The sequence below is a fragment of the Pelecanus crispus genome, chromosome 25 (assembly GCF_030463565.1).
Source record: "Pelecanus crispus isolate bPelCri1 chromosome 25, bPelCri1.pri, whole genome shotgun sequence".
Classification (NCBI taxonomy): domain Eukaryota; kingdom Metazoa; phylum Chordata; class Aves; order Pelecaniformes; family Pelecanidae; genus Pelecanus; species Pelecanus crispus.
In genome coordinates, this window is record NC_134667.1 from 2867919 (window position 1) to 2894338 (window position 26420).

At 58.1% G+C, this 26420-nt stretch overlaps 1 protein-coding gene across 1 annotated transcript in view; it reads right to left on the reverse strand.

The window, feature by feature from the left end:
• The window catches only part of LOC142595967 (E3 ubiquitin-protein ligase rnf213-alpha-like), a 43007-nt gene extending 24461 nt beyond the window's left edge, over nt 1–18546 (reverse strand). The window contains exons 1-24 of the mRNA XM_075724835.1: nt 18297–18546; nt 17353–17536; nt 17096–17269; nt 16451–16671; nt 15879–16144; nt 15364–15569; nt 14807–14980; nt 13676–13874; nt 13326–13390; nt 12837–13035; nt 12616–12738; nt 12419–12517; nt 12138–12266; nt 11772–11973; nt 10667–10846; nt 9807–9938; nt 9048–9622; nt 8560–8725; nt 8181–8398; nt 7334–7471; nt 6855–7034; nt 1310–2780; nt 966–1159; nt 639–794 (exon numbers count right to left, since the gene is read on the reverse strand). Of these exons, the coding sequence (XP_075580950.1) occupies nt 639–794; nt 966–1159; nt 1310–2780; nt 6855–7034; nt 7334–7471; nt 8181–8398; nt 8560–8725; nt 9048–9622; nt 9807–9938; nt 10667–10846; nt 11772–11973; nt 12138–12266; nt 12419–12517; nt 12616–12738; nt 12837–13035; nt 13326–13390; nt 13676–13874; nt 14807–14980; nt 15364–15569; nt 15879–16144; nt 16451–16671; nt 17096–17269; nt 17353–17536; nt 18297–18546 (5901 nt within the window). The remainder of the gene's footprint in view (nt 1–638; nt 795–965; nt 1160–1309; nt 2781–6854; nt 7035–7333; nt 7472–8180; nt 8399–8559; nt 8726–9047; nt 9623–9806; nt 9939–10666; nt 10847–11771; nt 11974–12137; nt 12267–12418; nt 12518–12615; nt 12739–12836; nt 13036–13325; nt 13391–13675; nt 13875–14806; nt 14981–15363; nt 15570–15878; nt 16145–16450; nt 16672–17095; nt 17270–17352; nt 17537–18296) is intronic.
• Between the last annotated feature and the right edge of the window lie 7874 nt (nt 18547–26420).

Sequence of the window (26420 nt, forward strand, 5' to 3'; positions counted from 1 at the left end):
CCATTCTCCAACCTCCCACATTTGCCTACATCACCCAAACCCCTTTTTTTGTTTCCCCCTCGTCACAAATGGTTCAGCAAGCTGGGAAAAAATGTAGAAGTGCCCAGATTTCCCCAAGCCTTCACACGGATGGAAATCCCTGTAACCATTAAGGTCTGTCTTGCCCAGCGCCCTGTCTTGGGTTGGGTCATCTTGTTACCTTCTCCTATGCTTTCTCCTGTCCCACTAAATCCTTTTGGAGATGGAGGGACCTGAACTCAGCCAATAGTCAAGGTATGGTGAGGAACCACAGAGGGATGAGCAACCCCTAGGCAAGCTGGGGTGCATCGCACGCCTTCAGTCACTCTAAAGCACAGCTCAGCTGCAAATTGGCTTTAAAAACACGCGTGAGGTTCCAGTTACAGCAAAACTGGGATGAAGCAGCTCCCTTTTTCCTCTAGGACTCAGTGCAGGGCCCGATATTTCACTCTGAGTAGAGGTGTCTTTGGCCTGGTTGCTTCTGTGGAGGTGAGACATTGCCCCGCTGCAGAGACAGGCCCTAAACTGTGCGCTGCTCCAGCGGAGACATCAGCGTTTAGCAGGTTTACTCGTGCTCAGCCTTAACGGTTCCTCCACCCAAGCGCAGACCCCCAAAATACCTCTTGCTTCCTCGTACTGCTAACACCTTTCCCTTTTGCCAGGTACTCGATCAAGTAAAGGTGGGAGGGTTTGCACTTCCAGACCAAGCCGTCAGGACTCTGGATGTGCCGCAGGATGCACAGGCCAATCAGCAGCCGGTAGAGACCCTTCGATACCTGGCAGGGCAAAAAAAACCGAATCAAAATTGATGCAGAAGCCTGCCAAAGCACGCTTGCTGCTCTGACTGGGCTGGATTTGAGTTTCCAGCTCCTTCTCTCCCTCCCTGCGTGTAGGGTGTTCAGTGCTTCACCACCTCTTCTTGTCCACTTTAAGATCCAAGCACTCACCACTGGAGACACATCGATGTGGAAGATGCTGGGCTGAATTTCGGTCGAGGATTCCTTGATGGAGAAGAGCTCCTCCACGAAGAACTGGAAATCGATGTCCGACTCCATCAGCCTAATGGTTTTGTGAAGTGGTAGCGTGCCACCCAGCTGGGCACGGACCTTTCCGACGGTATTGTCCACAAAGAGAGACTTCCCTAAGGAGCAGAAGAGACGGGCAGCGATCATCTACCCTTCTACACTCGCGTGCGACCCAAACCGAGGACATCTCTCCCCAAAAGCACGGTGTGCCACCTTGCCTCCTTGGTTGGAGGCACAACTCAGAACACAGCTCCCCAGAAACTTACCCATTCCCGCTTGCTTCGAAAAGACGAACTTCACGTTCTGCTGATAGGGCTCTTCAAAGGCTTGAGCGACGGGGGCTGTCCCGCTCGGCACGCTGAGATGCATCTTCAGGTAGGTCTGGATTTCTGTCTTGGAGTGGCAGGGGAAAGTCACCTTGTAGGCATCAAAGGCCGTGATAACATAGGAGTTGTGAGCTTTGGCATTGCAGAAGATGATGAATCTGTAGTTGGGGATGCCGGAAGATTGCACCAGGCGGAAGAAGTGGGACTCGAGCTGTTTGGAAACTTTATAAACTAATTTATCGGCACCCAGCAAACAGTAGATCTTCTGGTCTCGGGAACCTGGGGAAAGAGCTCTCCTGAGAAGCAGCTCCACCTCCTCCTCCTCCGTGTCGGGTGTGCACACCAGGACCTCGTCGTACGACGGGAGAGGTGCCGTCTCAGTGTGTCGGTAGACGAATAACATGTTGGGTAACATTTCCTCTTCCTTACACATGACAAGAAGCGGCTTCCCCGCTTCAAAGCCTACCGGTAAACTTCTCTCAACGCACGTGCTTTCTCGAGCGGCCAAGCGCTTCAGCATCTCCCCCAAAACATCCAAGCCTATGTATTTGTCAGACACCAGCCCAGCAAATTTCTTACAGTAGGCATCCCAGAGCAGATTCACCTTGTCGTAAATAGATGGCAAACTCTCAAAGGAGACGGCCAACTCATCGTGCGCCAGGCTGCTGAAGGAAACCTGGTCAACACCACTGCTCCTGGTTTTAAATTTGCGTCTCTTCTGCAGGAAGGTTTCTCTCGTCTCCTCATACAACTTGCTGAGCTCTTCAACCAACTCCTTGTCGTCGCCCTGCTCGAAGGCGAAATCCATGAGCATCTGCTCCGTGACGGGCGAGTTGGACAGGCAGCTCTGCAAGGCTGCCTTTGCCACCGACTCGTCGTAGCCCGATTCGGCCAAGCTTTTGATGAGCTGGGGAAAACGAAAGACGTAGTCGTGCCAGGTAACCGATCCCTCGCCTGCTGCCGACGTATTCACGGAGTCCAGAGGAGTCAGCAGCGCATCCCCCAGGGCTTTTTTGATATCTTCTTCTTTGACGTCACGCTTGATGACGGAAAGCGTGATGAGCACCTGCGGTTCTACGATGCCCTTCTGGACTCTGGCCAGCTCGCTGCACAAGTAGAAGAGCTGGTGTGCAGTGAAGAGGTTGAGATGATAGTAGGTGTCCCTTTGAGTCTCCAGGTACTTCTTCCACTCTGCCAGGCAACGCTCCATCGCTTTAGAGAGGCTGTCCAGCTCCTCCAGGAGGGGTCTTGTGCTCTGAACAAGGATCCCAGCAATTCCAAACTCTGCGTAGACTTTCACACTTTGCTGAGGGTTGCAGTAGATGTCAGCCTGCCAGTTGCTGAAGAGGATGGTGCCAATGCTGAGAAGCTCCAGGTACAACTTTCCAACTGTTTCAACTTTTTCCAATATCTGTAACACGCCAAAGAGACAAAAGCATGTTCTCAACAGCTTCCAAACAGCGCTCGGGTCACGCTTTCCTCCTGAGATCTGTACAGCTCAATTGCGGGCTCCCCAGTACAAGTGAGACATGGATGTACTGGAGAGAGTGCAGGGAAGACAGCAAAGGGATTGGAGCATCTGGCTGCACAGCTGGTGCCATACTCCAGGTTTGGGCTTCTACGATCATGGACCTACCCTTGAGAAGCCGGATCTACCCTTGAGAAGCCAGATCTACCCTTGAGAAGCTGGATCTACCCTTGAGAAGCCAGATCTACCCTTGAGAAGTTGGATCTACCCTTGAGAAGCTGGATCTACCCTTGAGAAGCCGGGTCTACCCTTGAGAAGCCAGGTCTACCCTTGAGAAGCCGGATCTACCCTTGAGAAGCCAGGTCTACCCTTGAGAAGCCGGATCTACCCTTGAGAAGCCGGGTCTACCCTTGAGAAGCCAGGTCTACCCTTGAGAAGCCGGATCTACCCTTGAGAAGCCAGATTTACCCTTGAGAAGCCAGATTTACCCTTGAGAAGCCGGGTCTACCCTTGAGAAGCCGGGTCTACCCTTGAGAAGCTGGATCTACCCTTGAGAAGCTGGGTCTACCCTTGAGAAGTTGGATCTACCCTTGAGAAGCCGGATCTACCCTTGAGAAGCCAGATTTACCCTTGAGAAGCCGGGTCTACCCTTGAGAAGCCGGATCTACCCTTGAGAAGCTGGATCTACCCTTGAGAAGCCGGGTCTACCCTTGAGAAGCTGGATCTACCCTTGAGAAGCCGGGTCTAACTTTGAGAAGCCAGGTCTGTTGGGAGACGATGGGATTCACCTGACTGACTGGGGCAAGAGGGTCTTCACCAAGCAGCTGTCCAGACTTAAGGAGAGCTTTAAACTGGACTTAAGAAGGGAAGGGGATGGGGTTTTGAGCAACAGAGAAGAGCCAGGGGCTGCTGGTGTGTTGGGAAACACCCGTGAAATGCCTCAAGGAATGAGGGCGTGTACCTCTAAAAAGGACACGTTGAGAGCTTCTGGGTAAAAATCAGCAGCCAAGCCACGAAAGGAAACCTCGTGGTTGGTGCTTACTAGGGGATGCCCAACCAAGGGCAGCCTGCTGTCGAAGCAGTCTTACTTCGGCTACGGGAAGCATCGTGCTCACAGGCTCTGATCCTGCTGGCGGGACTTGAATCCCCCTGACATCTGCTGGAAAAGCAGCACAGCAAGATGGAAGCAGTCCAGAAAACTCTTGGCGACAGTCTAGGATAATTTCTTAATCCAGGTGCATCCTGGTTTCAGCTGGGACAGAGTGAATTTTCTTCCTCGGAGCTGGCATGGTGCTGTGTTTTGGATTTAGGATGAGAACAATGCTGGTAACACACTGATGCTTTAGTTGTTGCTGAGCAGTGCTCACACTGGTCAAGGGCTTTTCAGCTTCCCATGTCTGCCAGGGGCACAAGAAGCTGGGAGGGGGCACAGCCAGGACAGCTGACCCAAAGTGGCCAAAGGGCTATTCCATACCATGTGACGTCATGCTCAGTATGTAAAATGGAGGGGGGTTGGCCGGGGAGCAGCGATTGCTGCTCGGGGACTGGCTGGGATCGGTCAGTGGGTGGGGAGCAATTGCGTTGGGCATCACTTGCTTTGTATATTATTATTATTATTATTAATAATAATAATAATACATTGTTATTACTACTACTATTACTATTTCACTTTATTTTATTTCAGTTATTAAACTGTTCTTATCTCAGCCCAGGAGTTTTCTCACTTTTACCCTTCCCATTCTCTCCCCCATCCCGCCGGGGCAGGGGGAGCGAGCGAGCGGCTGTGCGGTGCTTGGTTGCCGGCTGGGGCCAAACCTTGCCAAGGTGACAGACAGCCTGACGGAGGAGAAGCATTGCCGGGCCTGTTGCTCACCAACAGAGATGAATTAATTAGGGATGTCAACATCGGCGGCAGCCTGGGCTGCAGTGATCATGCCCTGGTGGAATTCGTGATATGGGCCAGGTGAAGAGTAGGGTCAGGACCCTGAATTTCAGGTGAGTGAAGTTTGAGTGGTTTAAGGAATTAGTGGATGGGACGCGCTGGGACACTGCCCTCAGGGCTAAAGGAGCTGAAGAGAGCTGGCAGCTCTGTCAGAACATTTTTCTTAGCGTGCAAGAGCTCTTGATTGCCATGTGCAAGACATTGTGCAAGGAAGGCAGGAGGCCTGCATGGCTCAGTAAGGAGCTCCTGGTCCAAGTGCAGCGTCAGAAGGAAATGCAGAGGCAGTGGCAGCAGGGCCCTGTGTCATGGGAAGAATATAGGGACGCTGCCTGGATGTGTAGGGATGGAATCAGGAAAGCTAAGGCACAGGTGGAGCTGAGTTTGGCAAAGGATGTGCGGAATAAGAAGGGCTTCTACAGGTACATTGGCCAGAAAAAGGAGATTAAAGGGAATGTACCCCCCTGGTAAATAAGACAGGAGAGCTGGTGTCAACTGACATGGCAAAGACCGAGATATTAATCTTTTTGCCTCGGTTTTCAATGGTAATCTCTCTTCCCACATCTCTCAAGGCCCCGAACCTCATGGCAGAGACGGGGGGAAGGAAGTCCCTCCCATCGTAGATCAGGTGCCTGAAGAACCTGAATGTCCTTAAAGTCCATGGGACTCTACTCCACTCTGGTGAGACCTCACCAGGAGCACTGTGTCCAGCTCTGGAGTCCCCAGCACAAGGACATGAGCCAACCCTGTGCCCAGGTGGCCAAGAAGGCCAACAGCATCCTGGCTTGTGTCAGGAATAGTGTGGCCAGCAGGAGCAGGGAGGTGATTGTCCCCCTGTACTCGGCGCTGGTGAGGCCGCACCTGGAATGCTGTGCCCAGTTTTGGGCCCCTCAATACAAGAAAGACATTGAGGTGCTGGAGCATGTCCAGAGAAGGGCAACGGAGCTGGTGAAGGGCCTGGAGCACAGGGCTGGTGGGGAGCGGCTGAGGGAGCTGGGGGTGTTCAGCCTGGAGAAGAGGAGGCTGAGGGGAGACCTGATCGCTCTCTACAACTACCTGAAAGGAGGGTGTAGTGAGGTGGGTGTTGGTCTCTTCTCCCAAGTAGCTAGCGATAGGACGAGAGGAAATGGGATCAAGCTGCACCAGGGGAGGTTTAGATTGGATGCTGGGAAAAACTTCTTCACTGAAAGGGTGGTCAAGCACTGGAACAGGATGCCCAGGGAAGTGGTTGAGTCCCCACCCCTGGAGGGGTTTAGAAGACGTGTAGATGTGGTGCTTAGGGACAGGGCTTAGTGGTGGACTTGGCAGTGTTAGGTTTACGGTTGGACTCGATGGTCTTAAAGGTCTTTTCCAACCTATTCTATGATTCTAAGAAAGACGTGGGCCTGTTAGAGTGGGTCCAGAGGAGGGACACAAGGTCAGAGGGCTGGAACACCCCTGCTGTGAAGAAAGGCTGAGAGAGTTGGGGTTGCTCAGTCGGAGAGGCTCTGGGGAGACCTTCTTGCGTCCGTTCGGTACATAAAGGGGGCTTATAAGAAAGACGGAGAGAGACCTTTTACCAAGGCCTGTAGTGACAGGACAAGGGACAACGGTTTTAAACTGAAAGAGGGTGGATTCGGATCGGAAATAAGGAAGAAATGTTTTATGATGAAGGTGGTGAGACACTGGAACAGGTTGCCCAGAGAAGTTGTGGATGCCCCATCATTGGAAGTGTTCAAGGTTGCATTGGACGGGGCTTTGAGCAAGCTGATCTAGTGGAAGATGTCCCTGTCTGTGGCAGAGGGGTTGGACTAGAGGGTCTTCAAAGGTCCTTTCCAACCCAAATCGTTCTATGAGTCCTGCCATAGTGAAGTAGGAAAGGTCTTGGATGGGCTGTTGGGCACCACAAGTAAAGAACACCACTTAGGCAGACAAATCCCACTCCTGTAGCACGGGAAGTGGGCATCATCCTGGAGCAACACCTCTGTGCTTGAAAGGCCAGAACTGCAGGTCATGGATGAGTCTCCCGGAAATAATTCCAGCAAAATCCCCACGGCCACTGTTTTCCAGGCAAATGTCGGCGCTGCACTGCGACTTACCTCCAAGAAACGGTTTGCCTCCTCTCTGCCCTGCTCAACCTTGGTGGCGAGCAACATCAGCTTGTTCTGGAGCTCCGTGAGCTCAGACAAACAGTATTTCTTGGCCTTCTGGTCTGCTGGAGGTGCGCTCTCCTCGCTGTCATTCAGCAGTTGCAACGAGACACAGTCCTCAAGCGTAGCCTGGAAGGCAGAGAAGACAACCGACATCACCACGTGGCCTTTTACATAGCTCTGAGTTGAAAGGCAGCACATCAGGACTCTACGTGTCTCGTACCACTTCCTTTGGAGGAAAGAAAAGCCCATTTTCTGCTGAAAATACTCCAGGTTTAACAGAAAATTGGTGGTATGAGTTGCAAACCCCACTGGAGATCTATTGGCAACCCGGCATGCTCATCGGAAGTTGATTTCAAGAAAGGTCTTTTCTCCCAGTAGCACTAAGAAGTACAACTGGACAAGGAACAGCCTTGGAGACCCTTTACCTTGCATTTCGGAGGTGCCGAGATGGTAAAAATCCCATTTCTGTTGATGCTTCTGGCTTGAGCGATTGAAGAACACTCCACAGAGCCATGAGAGTCGTGAACCATCTGGATCCATTCTCTGTTGTCACAGGAATCTTTCTGCAAAAGAAGAACCAAAGGGAAACCCAGTAACCAGCTGGAAGGACGCTGAGCACTGCTCCCCCACCCCAAATTTGACACAGGTGGGGTTTCGGTGACCGTTTCTTCTGAGGATGGGGTTTCCCATGGCTTCTGAGGAGTTGGACCTATCCTAACACCCCAGAGCGCTGGCATGTGGTGAAGCTCTTGTTCTCCACTGGTTTTGGGGGGGAGCAGAGCGTAAGGCTCAGTGACAGCCTGGGGCACAAACACAAGGGATTCTGTTAAACAGAAGAAAAGCTTTTCTATCCTATTCTCAAACAGGTTCTGGAGTCTTCCAGCCTTGGAGATGCTCAAAACCCAATTGGACGTGGCCGTGAGCTACCTGCCCTACCTGACCCTATTTTAAGCAGGGGATTTAGACCAGACGCTCTCCAGGGGTCCCTTCCAACCTCAACCAGTCTCTGACCCTAAACTGTAGCCTCCAGAACTCTTTTCCTCCTATTCACAACACCTGCTGGGTGTCTCCTCCAGTTGCCCACACGCGTGTGTAAGGTCATTTGAGATGTTCCACCAGGCTTCCAGCTCCAAAAAGAGCACAGCCTTTGCCCAGGTCCACGTGGATGCTCTGGGGACACCATCTTAAATGGCATCGGGCACCTACACGTGAGCAACTGGGCCTCACAGCAAGCGTCCAGGTGACTTTTGGACACGGGACTTGAAGACTCACCAGCTTCTTGGGAAGCTTAGTGTCTTTCGCGATGGCTTCTCTGACGAAAGACAGAGCTTCAGAGAACTGGTCAAACCCAGCTGTGGGACTCAGGTCTAATACGATGGGGGCAGCAGCAGTCATGGCATCACGGAAGAAGCTCACTCTGTCGATATCCAGGTCATTTTCACCTGCAGAAATCGATGCCAGCTCCACAAATGCGGGGATTTCCATCTTATCTGGGGGGAACAAATAAAGCAAAAAGATAAGTAAGAGAGACAGCTGAGGCATTTCTCTGCTCTGCATTTCTCTGTAACGCTGTGTTGTACACGGGGACAGACGAGGACTAAGTGGTCTCCATCCGTTGCTACATCTGACGACTTCCTTCCTTCCAGCCCACCTTTTATAATGGTCTTGATCCAGGAGGTAAAACCTTTCCTTGCACATTCCAGAAGTTCCCTCAAAAAGTCCAAGACTCCCTGGGGAATGTCACTCAAACTTTTTTTCACCTTCATTAAGTCTTCGGTCATAAAATCAAGTTGCTTCTTTTTGAATTCCTGCTCTTCCTGGAAAAAGAAACAAAAACCAACATGCATCTGTTGGGAAGAGAAGGAAAGAAGCTCAGTTCTACCTCCTCCTCCCCAAGCAAGATGAGATCTTGGCCTCAAGCCCAAGTCTGCTCTTGAATTCATCCCTGTAGGCCTCCACAATGAACAGGAAGAGGCAACTGGAAGTAATTCCTCCAGTCTATCGCTCAAGTCTAGTTGAGGAGGAACCTGACAGGATTTAATCAGAAGCTGCCACGTGTGGCCTTCCTTCCACATATAGACCTGTCTACCTGGATTTCCCAAGAGCACTCAACACAATGCCCACGCATCTCCTACGTACGTATTTCGTCAGGTCGCTGAGAATCTGGAAATCCCCCTCCAGCTGAAGCATCTGCCTCAGAGCGTCGATCATCTTGGCAGTGTTCACCACTCTCGAGAGGGTCAGGTAGTTTTCGATCCTCTCCACCGCACCTGCAATCCAGTGAGGCGTTCCACCCCTTGGCCCTTCGCTGTCCTCCATGATTTTAAACTCCTCCAGCAGCCGATCCTTGTCTCCCAGCAGCCCCTCAAACTGGCTCTGCACGGTCCCAAGGGTGATGGACAAGTCCTTGAGGGACAGGTAGGTTTGCCGAAAGTCAGCGATGGCTGGCTTATAAATTTTTTCTTGAACATCTTCTACAGAGAAAACTTGACCTTCAGGTGTTGTGGCTTTGGTTTGCTCTGCTCTCATCTTCCACAGCCTAAGGAAACAGTGGCTTTTCTCCACGATGTAAAGTTTTTGCATCATGTCGCTATAATCGGTGAGGATGTGCGATTCCATTTCGCTCTTGCCGTCGATGGAGAACTTCTTCACCGACATCTGATCCTTAAAACTTTCGTTGTCCATGATGCTTTTCTCCACGGTACTTCTCTCCACTAAACCGGGTGGGAACAACAAGAAGGAACTCACATCACGTCTTTCTCCCCCAACAAAGACAAGCCCTGAAGTCAACGGGTTCCCTGATCGCATTTCCCTCCCACCCGCTGTGAGACTCTGTAGCTTAGGAGACATCTCCCCACTCCAGAACCACAGAAGAAGCTCCATTAACCCAACCGGTACCTTTTATCATGTCCTCTATGCCACGGCACAGCAGGAGAAAGGAGCGTCTGTGCTGCTTCTGCTCTTCCAGTTGCTCAAACTCCTGCTTCCTGACCTCCAGCACTTTCCTTATACACTTGGAGAAAGAGGAGTCTGGAAAAAAAAAAGACCCAGACATGAAGGAGAAACCCTTGGAAAGAGAAGAGCTGCAGGGAACATAACCCCTGCCACCAAAAAACCCCATGAGTGTTTCAGTTTGCAGAAAGCCTGCAGCCTCTTCCCAAAGCAGCACTGCTGCCTAAACCACCAAAACCAGCAATAAAGCTTATTCTCCGAGCAGAATTTGGAGGACTTGCCCCCAAAACCACCAAAACCAGCAATAAAGTTTATTCTCCGAGCAGAATTTGGAGGACTTGCCCCCAAAACCACCAAAACCAGCAATAAAGTTTATTCTCCGAGCAGAATTTGGAGGACTTGCCCCCAAAACCACCAAAACCAGCAATAAAGCTTATTCTCCGAGCAGAATTTGGAGGACTTGCTGCCTTTCCTCTGGGTTTTAATTGAACAGAGATGGAGTTTGCGACGGGCCTGAAGGCAAGGCATGTAACCAGAAAGCTATACCACTGCAATCCTTGAAATAAATTCCACAAACACCCCAAAACTTTAACTGCATTTAAAAACCCAGAATTTTCACTCCCGCCTTTTCAAATTGCTTAAAATCGCCTCTGTGACCAACTAGGACATTTTTGCTTCTATTTCTTGGACTCCCATTGCAGATAATTTTTCGTTTTCTTTGCATTTTAGATAATTGCCCAGTAGATATAGCTCCTGTTGGCCACGTAACTATGAAAACACACCCAAGTTGAAAACACCAAACTTACCACAGGTGCACAATATCTTCTTAAACAGCTCCTCATGCTTTAAGATGTCAGAGAGGATACTGCAGGGAACGTCTCCCAGGAGAACACGACGTCCCACGAAGCTGGAGAGCATGTGTACCCGGGAAAGGAGGATTTCCGCGCTGTTGCTGAGCTGAACTTGAAACTTGCACTCCAGTTCTTCTGTAAAATAAATGAAGGGAGCAAAGGGTGAAAGACAGCCGGCAATTTCTCTCCTGTATTTCTTCTGAAGCCACATCCTCGGGAAGAGCCAGCAGCTTCCAGTTCGTGGGGATCCGTCGCCCCACCGGTGTGGAGGACAGAAGCGTGACTGCTTTCTAGCTCAACCATCAAAACCAGCATCTTGGGAAAAATCCCCAATTTCCTTTGGGAAACCCAAGTATCTCCCCCTTCCTGAAACAAACCATGGGGACCACCTAGGAAACCATGGGGACCACCTAGGAGATTGCATCTGAGGTTGGGCATGCAGCTCCTGCGGACATGGAGGGCTTCCAAGAGGGACCGGGGCACAGAAGAAGATGCTGGGTAGCTTTGTTCTGGCCAAGAGGAGGCGAAGGGACAATCCCAGCACAGCCAACGGCTGCTACAGGAAGGGCAGCTACGGAGACAACAAACCCCGAGTCTTTCTGATGGTGCCAGAAGTTGTAGCAGGGAGCAACAGCCACGAGTTGTCCTCTCCTCCATCTCCTGATCAAAGGAGGGCCAACAATGGCCTCAGACCAGCCTTGTCCAACCATGGAAACGTGGTGATGTCACCACCCCTCTCTTGTTCTAATGCTTGACTGTCTTTGCGTGGACACGCTCTGGCTCCATCACGTCCTTCTCCTCAATGACAAGCCCCATGCTCGTTGGGTGCGCAACAAAGCAGCGTTGCGACGGGATAAAGAAATCAAGATTCCTGGAAGGAAACCAAGATGCTTCTCCCTTCCTGAAAGGAAACTTCATTTTCCTAGAGTGGAAGATTTTTCCCTCTCATTTTGTGGTGCCAACAAAATCGGAAGGTCCCTGTGAAAAGACCTGGTCTTCCCAGCTAGCTCACTTACAAACCAAGGCCTTCTCCCAAGAAAAGCGCTCAGGGGACACTCACGGACAGCAGAAATGAGATCGCAGATCCCGGGAGTGTTGAGCAGGTTTACAAGAACGGGGCCGGTGCTCTCATCAAACGTGTCGACGCTTCCCAGCCTCTTCACCTCCAAACACATTTTCTCCACGAGAACAGAAAGCACCGTCCCAGCAGCCGGTTTGTTCGTCTTGCGGAACATGGTTATGATGGAATTTAGCATGGGTTCCTGGAAGGACGAGAAATTTCTCCTCCTCAGGGGCTCTGTGGACTCGTGGCTGTTTCAGAAAGACCTTTCCCTGCTCTCTTAACCCAGCACAGATCAGTAAAAGAGGTGGCAAAGCGGGACGTAGAGGCCTCCAGCCGCCCAAGGAGGGGTGGCAGCTCTCCTACCTCGCTTTTGTCGAGGGCTCTGATCCACTGGACGATGCGATTTGTAAAGCAGCTCTCCAGCTCCGCATGGTAGGGCTTCTCCACCTTCAGGAAAGCCCAGTAGAAGTCCACGAGGTATTTGTTGTTAACCTACAGCAAGGAAACACTTAAGAGGCAGCTGCTTTCTGGGTCCGTACCAGCCTGCTCAAGTTCCGCCACCAAAACGGTGACCGAGGCAGAACCGAGCGTGGCAAAGACCAGGAGCATCATCCCGCACCAGCTGGAAGGTCTCCACGACTCACCTTCTTCAGCCACTTCCCAAACATGTTGTGGACCAAGCCTTGCCACTCTTTGGTCCACCCCGCACAGACAACCTTCGCCAAAAGCAGCTGCTGCCACTCCTACAGAGGAAGAGCCAAACCCATCAGCTGCACCTTGAGGAACACCTGGATCTACCAAGGCTTGTGGCTCGCGTTGGTCTCTGGGTCTCGTCACTCACCTCAATGTTCTTCAGGAAGGATTTCTCATCCATGGGTGCCCTGTGAAAGTATGTCTCGAGCCACAGCGTGCTCCGACGTGAAAACTCTTGGAAACTTTCTGCCGACGTAAACTGCTGGAATTCCTTGAGAAATCAAAGAGTGAGGCAGAAGCTCTGGGCTCTCCTTGGCTACAAACAGGAGGCTAAGCCCTCGTGACAGAAGCCATGGACCTTGTTCTCACCTTGTTCGCTTGCAGCAAATCCGCTTTGCTGACAAACATCCCAAGCGTCTGCAGCATTAGCATCATGGAGCTGAACGACACCAATTCCGTCAGCTCCTCCAAAATAAGCTTGAAGACGACGTACACCAAGTTCAGACACTGCAAGACCTCGTGCTCCTTCGTGGGCTTCAGATGTTGCTTTGAAGACGCCAACGGGCACCTGTGGACACGGGAAAGGACCGAACGCTTCTTGCAGTTGCTTTCACAGTCGCTACCTGACCACAGCCACCGTCTGCAGCTGGGAGACGTGGGCAGGTCCATAGGACACAAGCCTTGTGGGTCTCCATGCTCTCCAGCCATGGTGGGGTTAAAGACATCAAAAATGTGAGGGGCAAACCATGGCAGCCACCCTCTCCCTGCTCAGCCAGGGCTCCGTCCATCCATCCCTCCCTCCCCAGACCCTTCACGGAGGTGCCGCAGCACCGCTCCTCTCAAGAAGCCCCCACTCACAAGGCCTTGAACCAGGAGTCCGTCCTGGTGGCGATGGTTTCCAAAGCCACGTTCAAACTGTCCGTCTGAAAAGAGGACAGAAAGACATTAAGGACAAACGTGAGAAGGCTTCTGCTCCTGCAGCTGAGGAGCTTCCACACTTAAACACTAAAGCGTGAAGTTTGCTGGCAAGATTAAAGGGATTTCCTTTCTTCTGCTCCCAGGATTCAGTTCTAATCCTGGGTTTCTACGATTTAAGTCCTTCAGTCCTGCTGAAAATCTCTGTAGGAACCAAGGACACATTCTGACCCACGTTTAAACAGCCCCACCACTCCCTCCAGAGCAGGTCTTCACCAGTCAGCTGTCCTTACAGGTATTTGGGACGAGGCTTTACTCATGGCCAGGATGCGCCCGCTGAAGGTCTCCAAGAGGAGCTGGAGTGGAAGCCAAACGTCAGGCAAAGGGTCCCTGGTGAAGTTCTTCACGGTCACCATCTCCACCACCTTCTCTGCCAGCGGAGCACATCTCTCAATCAAGGTCTTGTGAGCACCTATCATCTTCAGGACGTCCCTAGGAAAGCAGGTCAAGAACGTCAGATGGACTTTGGAGGAGCAGGAGGCACATTGGTGGCGTTTGAGATGGCACCGTGACCGGTAGACACAGTGGTGACCTACAGCCAGGGTGGCTGGGGGCTGGAAGCAGGAGCCAGGGTTTGACAGCGAGCGACTCTACACGGCAAAGCAGGAATTTTTGGAAATTTGCCCGCTTTAAGGTCACGAGGACAAAACTCAGGGTTCAAGTTGACCTTGACAGGCCGGAGGACTGAACCTGTGCCAACGTCACAAAGTTCAACAAGGCCAAGTGCGAGGTCCTTGCACCTGGCTCGGGGCAACGGTTTTAAACTGAAAGAGGCTGGATTTAGAGCGGACTTGAGGAAGAAATGTTGTACGATGAGGGTGGAACGGGTTGCCCAGAGACGCTGTGGGTGCCCCATCACTGGAAGTGTTCAAGGTCAGGTTGGAGGAGGCTTTGAGGAACCTGATCTCGTGGAAGATCATGGAATGGGCTGGGTTGTGTTTGGGTGGGAAGGGAGCTTCAAGGATCATCTAGTCCAACGCCCCTGCCATGGACAGGGACATCTGCCCCATCGTTGGCACTGGTCAAGGTCAGGTTGGAGGGGGCTTTGAGCAACCTGACCTAGTGGAAGATGGCCCTGCCCGTGGCAGGGGGGTTGGACGAGATGATCTTTGCAGGTCCTTTCCAACCCATTCTCTCCCCAGGACTGCTCCCATCCAGCTGGCTGGATGAGACTGCACAGCACCCGGCTCCATCCTGCCCTTGAGGTCCACCAATGCTCCTTCAGCACCCCCCAGGGCAGGGGACACAGCGTGCCAAGGAGAAGGGGCAACTCCCTGAGAAGCCACCAAGCAGAAGGAATGAAAAGCGCTTTGAAGAGCAGGACAGTTCATTACCCCGATCCTACCTCAGCCTTTCAGACCCACCTTTGCTTCTCTTCGTCCCTCCTCAGCTGCAGGAAGGCTCGTGAAGGAATTTCGCATGGGTGAAAGGGGTCCTCCATGTTCTCCGTGATCGCGTAGAGCAGCGGGACCAACCAGATCCACAAGGTGCCCTCAGTGGTCCTGAGACACATGTTCTTCAGAGCCGGAACGTATTTGCTGCAAAAAAAAAAAGTCCAAAAAAGTCAAACTTCCCGTAACCAACCACTGGGATGCTGCTGGGAATGTGTGCCAACACGGGATGGAGTCTGTTCCCGCAACGCGTGATAGGATTCACCCTGCCTGCAGGCAGCTGCCTGGAAAGAGCTCGGCTCGAGACAGCTCCAGGGGACAACCAGTATCAGAGACATCGGATGCTCTTCGAGGTGCCCGGGGTACCCAAGGTGGACTCACTGGGCTGGAAGGCACCAACCCGCGGCTATGCACCCTCACAGACCCCTTGCAATAGGACATGGCACCCAAAGTGGCACGTGGGGACAACTGAGCTGAGCCCCAGACCTCCGTCGTTGCCCTGAGCAAGCAGGCTGACACATCGAAATTACCTTTTTCCTCTCAGTTCTTTGTATTTGTCTTGGAAGAGCTCGATGGCCTGGAGGCGCTTTTCAGCCTGGGCGATGGACGCCGGGGGGAAAGGGATGTCATAGCGAAAGGAGGTGTGAAAGGCGAACAGGAGCTTAGGAAGTTTATGTTTCTCGGTCTTCAGGCGCTTGACGATCGCTTGTATGAAGGCTCCGATATTGTCTCTCACCTGGACAACAAGAATAAGGAGAAGGGCGCTTCACTAGGCTGCACAAGATGGTTTTCCTCCGAGAACAGCCGGGTCCAGGGAGGAGGATGGGAGGTAGAAGATGCCGCCGCCCGGGGGCACCTTGCGTGGCACCTCCCTAGGGAGAAATTATTTATTCCCGGTGCCACACGTCCATCCGGGAAGGTCCCAGGTGCTAAATACACCGGGCAGGAGAAGGCTCTTCGCTTCACCCCTCCGATGGTCCAAGCCATCCCCCAAAATGAGGGACATCGCTTTGCCACCTCCCCAGAGGTTTTGGCGGACGCTTACCGCTCCCACATCCCAACTGCAGACGATCTCAAAGCTTTCTCCTTTCTCGGCGTCCCCGAGACAGCCTTTGATGCTCGTCTCGTAGCTATGCAGTTTCCTCTCCATATCCTCAAGGGAATTCCAGGAGGTGGTGGGAGCAAAGAAACTGCGCTCCAGGTACTCCATCTGTCTCTTGCACCTGTCCGCCTTTCTGGGGAAGACTTTCTGAACGTCGATGCTGCTGCTGAGGAAGTTGCAGTTGATGCATTCAAAGAAAGTCCACGTTCCTGGGGAAAACGGAAGAGTTTGGGAACGAAATGTAGACACCACGCTCAGCTGCGCCCCGAAAGCACGGAACCATCTGTGCGTTCCTCCAGCCCAAGAGGCGCCACCCATTTTCTGGACAGCATTTGGGTGCTACGGCTTGGGTGCCAGCTCTGAGTTTTATTATGAGGAAAGAGCTTATCTGTACGAGCAGCTCGTAAACCTGCGGCTTGAAACCTCCCAGAAGAAACCGGGGTGAAACGTAGGCCAGCCTACAGCCATCACCATCGCGTCCGGTCATGACTTTGGGGTACAATAACAGTGCTTACCGTCTGCTTTGATCTCCCCTTTGGGTATATTCACGACACGATAGAATTGAGCGTTTCTGTACTTCGAGGCCTCCGGGATGTCGAACTTCTCTAAAGAAATGTGCTCTAATTGGCACTCTCTCTCTGGGCTGTAGGTGTTAACGAGGGCGTATTTATAAAAGATGAGTCCTCGCTGCAGGTGGGAGAGAGGGATCCTGGCGCTGCCCATGATCACTCTGCCTCTGGAAGAGGAAGAAGAGCTTGTTGGCTTGGGCCCGACCATCAAGGTCAACCCCAAGCCAACGGCCAAGTTTTGGTTCATCTGACGAGGCATTGTTGACCTTCAAAATGTCAGGGAGAAATCCACAGCCAGGTTCTTCAGCCAGGGGATTAATTAAATCAACCAGCCCAGCTCAGATCCTCGCGCAGGGCTGCAAGATGCTGGCCCCAGCCAAAATGGCAGCTCCAGGAGCGACGGGGAGACCGGAGGAGCCACCACCGCGTGCTCCACCACCAAGACTCCACCGGGACCTCTCCATTTGGGGGTTCACCTCCAACCGCTGTAGGAACCTGCAGCGGGGTCCTTCAGCCCAGAGCTGAATCTCCCGAAGGAGAACCGCAGCTGAAACGCCTCCTCAGCGTAAATTCAACCATCTTTTTCTTTACCTTTTCTCCATTTTGGCGAATTCTTCGCAGAGGCCAGGCTGTTTGTAGAAGACAACGCAGATCTTGGGTCTTTCGTCGAAGTTACAATATTCTGACAGCACGGCAACAAACTCCATGGTCATCGTGTCTTGCGGTGGGTGACGTCCGCCAAACAGATACGGGCTGGGCTGGCAGCTGTTGGAAAAGGGGTGGTGGGTCCCCACTGCGTCCCACTGCCACCGCCCCCCTCCCCCGCCTGTCCCTGCTCCACCGCTCACGTCCACTTCAGTTGGCTCCCGGCCGACGTTCCCAGAGGTTGCACGTCCCCTGCGTCGTCACCTCCCGCCCTGTCGAAGACCCCTTGGTTACTCCGAGGTCTTTCGGAAAGACCTGGATGCCTTGGAGCGAGCGCTCGCCGCTTGGGTGCGGGAAGAGGATGCGGAAGGACATCCTGGGCTCTCCCTGCGCCAAGCGGAGGTGGGGTTTGAGGGCAGAAGGGACCTAACGATGCCCAGGCTGCGTCTCCTCCCACCATAGCCCCTTCCCCTGGGGAGCTGCTGCACCTCCAGCCCCCCAGATTCAACCTCAAACCCTTCAGTGGTCACATCCCTCCACGCAACGAACCTGCTGGAAGGTCCCGGGCCTTCTCCGATCTCCCAGGCATCTGCAACCCAGGAGAAAGCACCGATTAACGCCTCCGAAGGAGGCGGCAAGCAAGAAAAGGCAGAAACTGGGGTTTACCAGGGGAGGGGGCTCCTCGCAGCTTGGCCATGGTCTTCTCGGAAGAAGCAGCCCAACCCGCTCTAGGAGCGAGGTCGTCACCATCCTCCCAAGCTCCAGCAGTGCTTGGGCACGGCCCTGCTGGCCACAGGGACAGGCGGCGAGGCCGGCAGGGTGCCAGCTTGGGTGCTGGCACGGCCCATCGCGTCTTCCCCCCGTCCTCCTCCCTGGACAGGTCCCAGGGGAAGCCCAGGAGGCTTTTGGGTGTGCTGTCACCAAGAGCTTCCACCTCCCAACCAGCTCTTGCCACCCAGGGCCGTTCCCGACACAACCCGGCACCCGCGTTATCGTCAGCAAAGACGACGTGTCCGGGGAAACGCCCTCACCGGTACCCGCGCGGTTGAGGTTCCCCTGGTTTGTCGTCTCTGCTCCTTAACGCAACCCGGGACCTTCGCCCGGAGAAAAGAAAAACGGGAAGAGTTGAAGGAAAAGAGGACGGTACCTGGCGCGTGGCAGACGATCTCCCAGGAGCTGTCTCCACAGTCGGACACGTGGTCCCCTGTCACCTGCTCCGGGATTGAACCGGTGCCCTCGCATCCCTCAGGAAGGGCGTTTCGGCCCTCGGATGTCGTCGGATGCGTCCCGGGATTGCCGACACCTTCATCCCGCGCCGAGGGCCCGCCCTCGCCCTCCTGGGCGGACGGGGCCTGCGGGTGCAGCTCTTCTCCTCCATCGCCTTCGGAGCCCTCCATGGCGCTGGGCTGGAGCCGCGGGGCGCGGGGGGAGACGTGTGACACCGGAGCCCCACAGTCGGACGGCAAACGGGGCTTTGGGGCTCAGAAACATCGATTGAGGGAGATTTGGGGCTCGGAAGCACCCGTTTAGGGAGCTCTTACGGTCCGAAACAGCAATGTAGGGAGCTTTTGGGCTCAGAAATGCCAATTTAGGGAGCTTTTGGGGTCAGAAACAGCCATTCAGGGAGCCTTGGGGCTCAGAAACATCGATTTAGGGAGATTTGGGGCTCGGAAGCACCCGTTTAGGAAACCTTTGGGGTCAGAAACACCCATTTAGGGAGCTTTGGCAATCAGAAACATAGAACTGGGGCTCAGAAGCACGGATTTAGGGAGCACTGGGGCTGAAAGAAAAATATTTAGGGATCTTTTGGGCTCGGAACCAGCCATTTAGGGAGCCTTGAGGCTCAGAAACACCCATGTAGGGAGCTTTATCACTCCAAAACACCCATTTAGACATCTTTGGGGCTGAGAAAAACTGATTTAGCGAGCTTTTGGGGTCAGAAACGCTGATTTAAAAGCTGTTGGGCTCAGAAAAAAATGATTTAGGGATCTGTTGGGCTCAGAAACACCCATTTAGGGAGCTCTGGGGCTGATAAACACACATTCAGAGAGTTTTGGGGATCCAAAGCAGCCATTTAGGGAGCTTTGGGGCTCAGAAACAGCAATTTCCTGAGCTTTAGGGCTAAGACACACCGCTCCAGGGAGCTTTTGCGCTCAGAAGCCCCGATTTAGGGAGTGTTGGGGCCGAAAAATTCCTATTTAGAGAGCTTTTGGGCTCAGAAATACCCATTTCGGGAGCTTGTGGGATCCAAACCACCCGTTATGGAGCTTTGGCAATCAGAACCAGCCTTTGGGCTCAGAAGCACCCACGTAGGGAGCCTTGGGGCTCACAAACCCAATTTGGGCACGTTTGGGGCTGAGAAACAGAGTTTCGGGAGCTTTGGGGTCAGCAACGCTGATTGAAGGAGCTTTGGGCTCAAAAGCACCAACTTAGGGAGCTTTGGGGCTCAAACCCACCCGAGTGGGGAGCTTGGGGCTCCAAAACCCCTTTAGGGAGCTGGCAAAGCTGCGGGGGACGGCTCTGCCCCCTGCCCCCTGCCCCCTGCCCCTGCCCCTGACCCTGACCCTGACCCTGCCCCCTGACCCCTGCCCCCTGACCCTGACCCCTACCCCCTGACTCTGCCCCCTGCCCCCTGCCCCTGCCCTCTGCCCCCTGCCCCCTGCCCCTGCCCCTGCCCCCTGCCCCCTGCCCTCTGCCCCCTGCCCCTGCCCCCTGCCCCTGCCCCCTGCCCCCTGCCCTCTGCCCCCTGCCCCTGCCCCTGACCCCTGCCCCTGACCCCTGACCCCTGACCCCTGTCCCTGACCCCTGACCCCTGACCCCTGACCCCTGCCCCTGCCCTCTGCCCCCTGCCCCCTGCCCCTGACCCTGCCCCCTGCCCTCTGCCCCTGCCCCCTGCCCCTGCCCTCTGCCCCCTGCCCCTGACCCTGCCCCTGCCCCTGCCCCCTGCCCCTGACCCCTGCCCCTGACCCCTGCCCACTGACCCCTGCCCCTGACCCCTGACCCCTGACCCCTGACCCCTGCCCCTGCCCTCTGCCCCCTGCCCTCTGCCCCCTGTCCCTGCCCCCTGCCCTCTGGCCCCTGCCCCCTGCCCCCTGCCCCCTGCCCCTGCCCCCTGCCCCCTGACCCTGACCCTGACCCTGCCCCCTGCCCCCTGACCCTGACCCTGCCCCTGCCCCCTGCCCCCTGGCCCCTGGCCCCTGCCCCCAGCCCCCTGCCCCTGCCCTCTGCCCCTGCCCCTGCCCCCCGCCCTCTGCCCCCTGCCCCTTGCCCTCTGCCCCCTGCCCCCTGCCCCCTGCCCCCTGACCCTGACCCTGCCCCCTGCCCCCTGCCCCTGCCCCCTGCCCCTGCCCCCTGACCCTGCCCCTGCCCCCTGCCCCCTGCCCCTGCCCCCTGCCCCCTGACCCTGCCCCCTGACCCTGCCCCTGCCCCCTGCCCCCTGGCCCCTGGCCCCTGCCCCCAGCCCCCTGCCCCTGCCCTCTGCCCCTGCCCCTGCCCCCCGCCCTCTGCCCCCTGCCCCCTGCCCTCTGCCCCCTGCCCCCTGCCCCCTGCCCCCTGACCCTGACCCTGCCCCTGCCCCCTGCCCCCTGCCCCTGCCCCCTGCCCCCTGACCCTGCCCCCTGACCCTGCCCCTGCCCCCTGCCCCTGACCCTGCCCCCTGACCCTGCCCCCTGACCCTGCCCCCTGCCCCTGCCCCCTGACCCTGACCCTGCCCCCTGACCCTGACCCCTGCCCCCTGACCCTGCCCCCTGCCCCCTGCCCCTGCCCCTGCCCCCTGCCCTCTGCCCCTGCCCCCTGCCCCCTGACCCTGCCCCCTGACCCTGCCCCTGCCCCCTGCCCCTGACCCTGCCCCCTGACCCTGCCCCCTGACCCTGCCCCCTGCCCCTGCCCCCTGACCCTGACCCTGCCCCCTGACCCTGACCCCTGCCCCCTGACCCTGCCCCCTGCCCCCTGCCCCTGCCCCTGCCCCCTGCCCTCTGCCCCTGCCCCCTGCCCCCTGACCCTGCCCCCTGACCCTGCCCCTGCCCCCTGCCCCTGACCCTGCCCCCTGCCCCTGCCCCCTGACCCTGCCCCCTGACCCTGACCCTGCCCCCTGCCCCCTGACCCTGCCCCCTGACCCTGCCCCTGCCCCCTGCCCCCTGACCCTGCCCCCTGCCCCTGACCCTGCCCCCTGCCCCTGCCCCCTGCCCCTGCCCCTGCCCCCTGCCCCTGCCCCCTGACCCTGACCCTGCCCCCTGACCCTGACCCCTGCCCTCTGCCCCTGCCCCCTGCCCCCTGACCCCTGCCCCCTGCCCCTGCCCCTGCCCCCTCCCCGTACCGCACCTGTCGGGCACAACCGTGCTGCTCCCCGGGCCCCGCCTCCCAGAATCAGCTTTGCTTTCGGTTTTCTTCTCTTTCTGGAAAGTTCCTCGACGTCAGCGAAAGGCTGGGGCGGGGTGGGCACGGCTCGTGGCTCCCCGGCGGGCGGCGCGGGCGAGGCCGGGACGAGGTCAAGGCCAGGGCAGCCCTGGGGGCGGGGGGCAGGAGGCCGCGTGCCCCCTGCCGGCTTCGGGCCCCCCCCGCCGCCGGGGAGCCCCCTCCCCGAAAAGCGATGGGGGGCTGGGGGCTGCTGCCCTGGGTGCTGCCCGGCAGAGCCCCCCCGGCCACGGGGGTCAGTGGTGGCCACGGGGAGGGGGTGCTGGCCATGGGGACGGGGTGGTGGCCACAGGGAGGGGGTGGTGGCCACGGGGAGGGGGGTGGTGGCCACGGGGTGTTGTTGGTGGCCACGGGGAGGGGGTGGTGGCCATGGGGACGGGGTGGTGGCCACGGGGAGGGGGTGCTGGCCATGGGGACGGGGTGGTGGCCACGGGGAGGGGGTGCTGGCCATGGGGACGGGGTGGTGGCCACAGGGAGGGGGTGGTGGCCACGGGGAGGGGGTGGTGGCCACGGGGTGTTGTTGGTGGCCACGGGGAGGGGGGTGGTGGCCATGGGGTGTTGTTGGTGGCCATGGGGAGGGGGTGGTGGCCATGGGGACGGGGGTGGTGGCCACAGAGAGGGGGTGGTGGCCACGGGGAGGGGGTGGTGGCCACAGGGAGGGGGTGGTGGCCACGGGGAGGGGGTGGTGGCCACAGGGTGTTGTTGGTGGCCATGGGGAGGGGGTGGTGGCCATGGGGTGTTGTTGGTGGCCATGGGGAGGGGGTGGTGGCCATGGGGGGGGGTCAGTGATGGCCATGGGGAGCGGGTGGTGGCCATGGGGGGGTCAGTGGTGGCCATGGGGAGGGGGTGGTGGCCACAGGGTGTTGTTGGTGGCCATGGGGAGGGGGGTGGTGACCACAGAGGGGTTGGTGGTGGCCCTGGGGAGGGGGTGGTGGCCATGGGGGGGTCAGTGGTGGCCCTGGGGAGGGGGTGGTGGCCATGGGGTGTTGTTGGTGGCCATGGGGAGGGGGTGGTGGCCATGGGGGGGGTCAGTGGTGGCCCTGGGGAGGGGGTGGTGGCCATGGGGGGGTCAGTGGTGGCCCTGGGGAGGGGGTGGTGGCCACGGGGTGTTGTCGGTGGCCACGAGGAAGGGGTGGTGGCCATGGGGGGGGTCAGTGGTGGCCACGGGGAGGGGGGTGGTGGCCATGGCGGGTCAGTGGTGGCCACGGGGGTGTTGGTGGTGGCGATCGAAAAATTCGCAGCTACTATTCTTCAAAGTCTGAAGGTCTCCGTAGCAGGAAGCGGAGCATTCGGGAAGTTCCCGCCGCAAGGCTCAGTAGCCGCAGGGCTGCGGTTCGGCAGCGCCCTGCGTTGCCGCGCTGGGGATCGTTCCGCCGCCGCCCTCCCGCCGACGAGCGCCTGCCGGGGTCGCACGCAGCCACGGCATTGCCGAGAACCCGCGCGCGTAAACGTGCCGTTTCCTGGAAACTCGTTAGCGTATGCAAATGTCCAATCCGCAGGCGTGGTCTCTGGTGGTCTTCGGGGCTCCGCCGGTGGTCTCCGGTAGCCCTCCTCACTTGCCCGCCGGCCGAGCTTTGGGTCTCCTTGCACGGCCACTGGGTCCGCTCCTCAGCCCGAGCAGCTCCGGGTCCGCTGCAGTCGTGCCGGACAAGGAGCCGCCTTCTCCGGAACGTGTCCCGTTACCGACCCCCGCTCAGCCAGCCGCTGGCACGGGCTCGGGGAGCCTCAGAGGATTAGCCCTTTCACTGGCCACGGGGATGTCGGCGGTGGCCACGGGGAGGAGGCGGTGGCCACAGGGGGATGGGGGGGTGGGCACAGGGAGGTGGTGGTGGCCATGGGGGGGGTCGGTGGTGGCCACAGGGTGTTGGTGGAGCCCCCCAGGGTGTTGGTGGTGGCCACGGGGCGGGGGGTGGTGGCCATGGGGGGGGTCGGTGGTGGCCACAGGGTGTTGTCGGTGGCCACAGGGTGTTGGTGGAGCCCCCCAGGGTGTTGGTGGTGGCCACGGGGCGGGGGTGGTGGCCATGGGGGGGGTCGGTGGTGGCCACAGGGTGTTGGTGGAGCCCCCCAGGGTGTTGGTGGTGGCCACGGGGGCGGGGGGTGGTGGCCATGGGGGGGTCGGGTGGTGGCCACAGGGTGTTGTGGTGGCCACAGGGTGTTGGTGGAGCCCCCCCAGGGTGTTGGTGGTGGCCACGGGGCGGGGGTGGTGGCCATGGGGGGGGTCGGTGGTGGCCACAGGGTGTTGGTGGTGGCCACAGGGTGTTGGTGGAGCCCCCCAGGGTGTTGGTGGTGGCCACGGGGCGGGGGGGTGGTGGCCATGGGGGGGTCGGTGGTGGCCACAGGGTGTTGTCGGTGGCCACAGGGTGTTGGTGGAGCCCCCCAGGGTGTTGGTGGTGGCCACGGGGCGGGGGGTGGTGGCCATGGGGGGGTCGGTGGTGGCCACAGGGTGTTGTCGGTGGCCACAGGGTGTTGGTGGAGCCCCCCAGGGGTGTTGGTGGTGGCCACGGGGCGGGGGTGGTGGCCATGGGGGGGGTCGGTGGTGGCCACAGGGTGTTGGTGGTGGCCACAGGGTGTTTGGTGGAGCCCCCCAGGGTGTTGGTGGTGGCCACGGGGCGGGGGTGGTGGCCATGGGGGGGGTCGGTGGTGGCCACAGGGTGTTGGTGGTGGCCACAGGGGTGTTGGTGGAGCCCCCCAGGGTGTTGGTGGTGGCCACGGGGCGGGGGTGGTGGCCATGGGGGGGGGTCGGTGGTGGCCACAGGGTGTTGTCGGTGGCCACAGGGTGTTGGTGGAGCCCCCCAGGGTGTTGGTGGTGGCCACGGGGCGGGGGGTGGTGGCCATGGGGGGGGTCGGTGGTGGCCACAGGGTGTTGGTGGTGGCCACAGGGTGTTGGTGGAGCCCCCCCAGGGTGTTGGTGGTGGCCACGGGGCGGGGGGTGGTGGCCATGGGGGGGGTCGGTGGTGGCCACAGAGTGGTGGTGGTGGCCACAGGGGGGGTGGTGGTGATCATGGGGGGGGGGGTGGGTCGCCATGGGGGGGTCAGTGGTGGCCACAGGGTGTTGGTGGTGTTCACGGGGGGGTGGTGGTGGCCATGGGGGGAGTCAGTGGTGGCCACAGGGTGTTGGTGGTGGCCACAGGGGGGTGGTGGTGGGCACAGGGGAGTGGTGGTGGGCACAGCGGGGGTGGTGGTGGCCATGGGGGTGTCAGTGGTGGCCACAGGGTGTTGGTGGTAGCCACGGGGGGGGTGGTGGTGGGCCCACGGGGGGGTGGTGGTGGCCACAGGGTGTTGGTGGAGCTCCCCAGGGTGTCAGTGGTGGCCACGGCGAGGGGGGGTGGTGGCCCCGGGGGGTCAGTGGTGGCCCCGGGGGGTGGGTGGGGCCCGGCGAGGGGGCCGGGCTTGGGTGGTGCTGGCAGGGAGCAGCGCGGCTGCGGCCGTGCACACACGGACACGCTACGGACACGCATGGACACATGGACACGCACAGACACATGGACACACACGGACACACAGACACGCACAGACACACGGACACACACGGGACACACAGACACGCACAGACACATGGACACACACGGACACGCATGGACACACGGACACACACACGGACACGCACGGACACACGGACACACACACGGACACACACGGACACACACGGACACGCATGGACACACAGACAGACATGTACGGACACGCATGAACACGCACGGACACGCGTGTGCCTGACGTGGGTGCCCGGGGGACCCCTCTCCCCACCCCCTCCCCTCACGGCCACGCCCCTTCCCCACGGCCCCTCCCCCTCCCGCACAGCCCCGCCCCCATGACCCCCCATGACCCCCAGATCCCCTTCTGGCCCCGCCCCTCCCCAAAGCCACGCCCCCTTCGCGCCCCCCCGTGACCCCCCCCTCCCCCACCGGACCCCCCCACGCTCCGGCCCTGGCTCCCAGTGCTCCCAGTGCAGCCCAGCTCCCAGAGGGGCGGGGCCAGGGCGGGCCCTGGGAGCACTGGGGGAGACTGGGAGAACTGGAGTGAAACTGGGAGTGATACTGGGAGCACTGGGAGTGATACTGGGAGCACTGGGGGGGACTGGGAGCAGTGGGAGTGCTACTGGGAGCACTGGGAATGATTCTGGGAGCACTAGGGGGGACTGGGAGCACTGGAGTGAAACTGGGAGTGATACTGGGAGCACTGGGAGTGATACTGGGAGCCGTGAAAGGGAACTGGGAGCACTGGGGGGAACTGGGGAATGATACTGGGAGCAGTGAAAGGGAACTGGAAGCACTTGGGGAGCTGAGGCGTGATACTGGGAGCACTGGAGAGGGGGCTCAGAGCACTGTGGGAAACTGGGAGTGATACTGGGAGCACTGGGGGGTGGGGACTGGGAGCACTGGGGCGGAACTGGGAGCGCTGGGGGGAACTGGGGATTGAAAATGGGAGTACTGGGGGGAGCTGGGGTGTGATACTGGGAGCACTGGGGGTGGACTGGGAGCACTGGGAAGAAACTGGGAGTGGTGGGGGGATCCTGGGAATGATACTGGGAGCACTGGGGGGAACTGGGAGTGATACTGGGAGCACTGGGAGTGATACTGGGAGCACTGGGGGAAGCTGGGGAATGGTGCTGGGAGCAGTGAAAGGGAACTGGGAGCACTGGGGGGAGGCGGGGAGCTGCACCCCCGATTTTGGGGTCCCCTTCCAAAATTGGGGGCACCCCCCAGTTTGGGACCCCCCAAAACAGCTCACCCCCCCCAAAATGGAGCCCCCCCAAAAGGGGGGCACCCCAAAATTGAGGGACCCGCCAAAAATCGCCCAAATTAAGGGACCACCCCCAGAATTGGGGACACCCCCCCCAAAAAAAACCTTTTTGGGG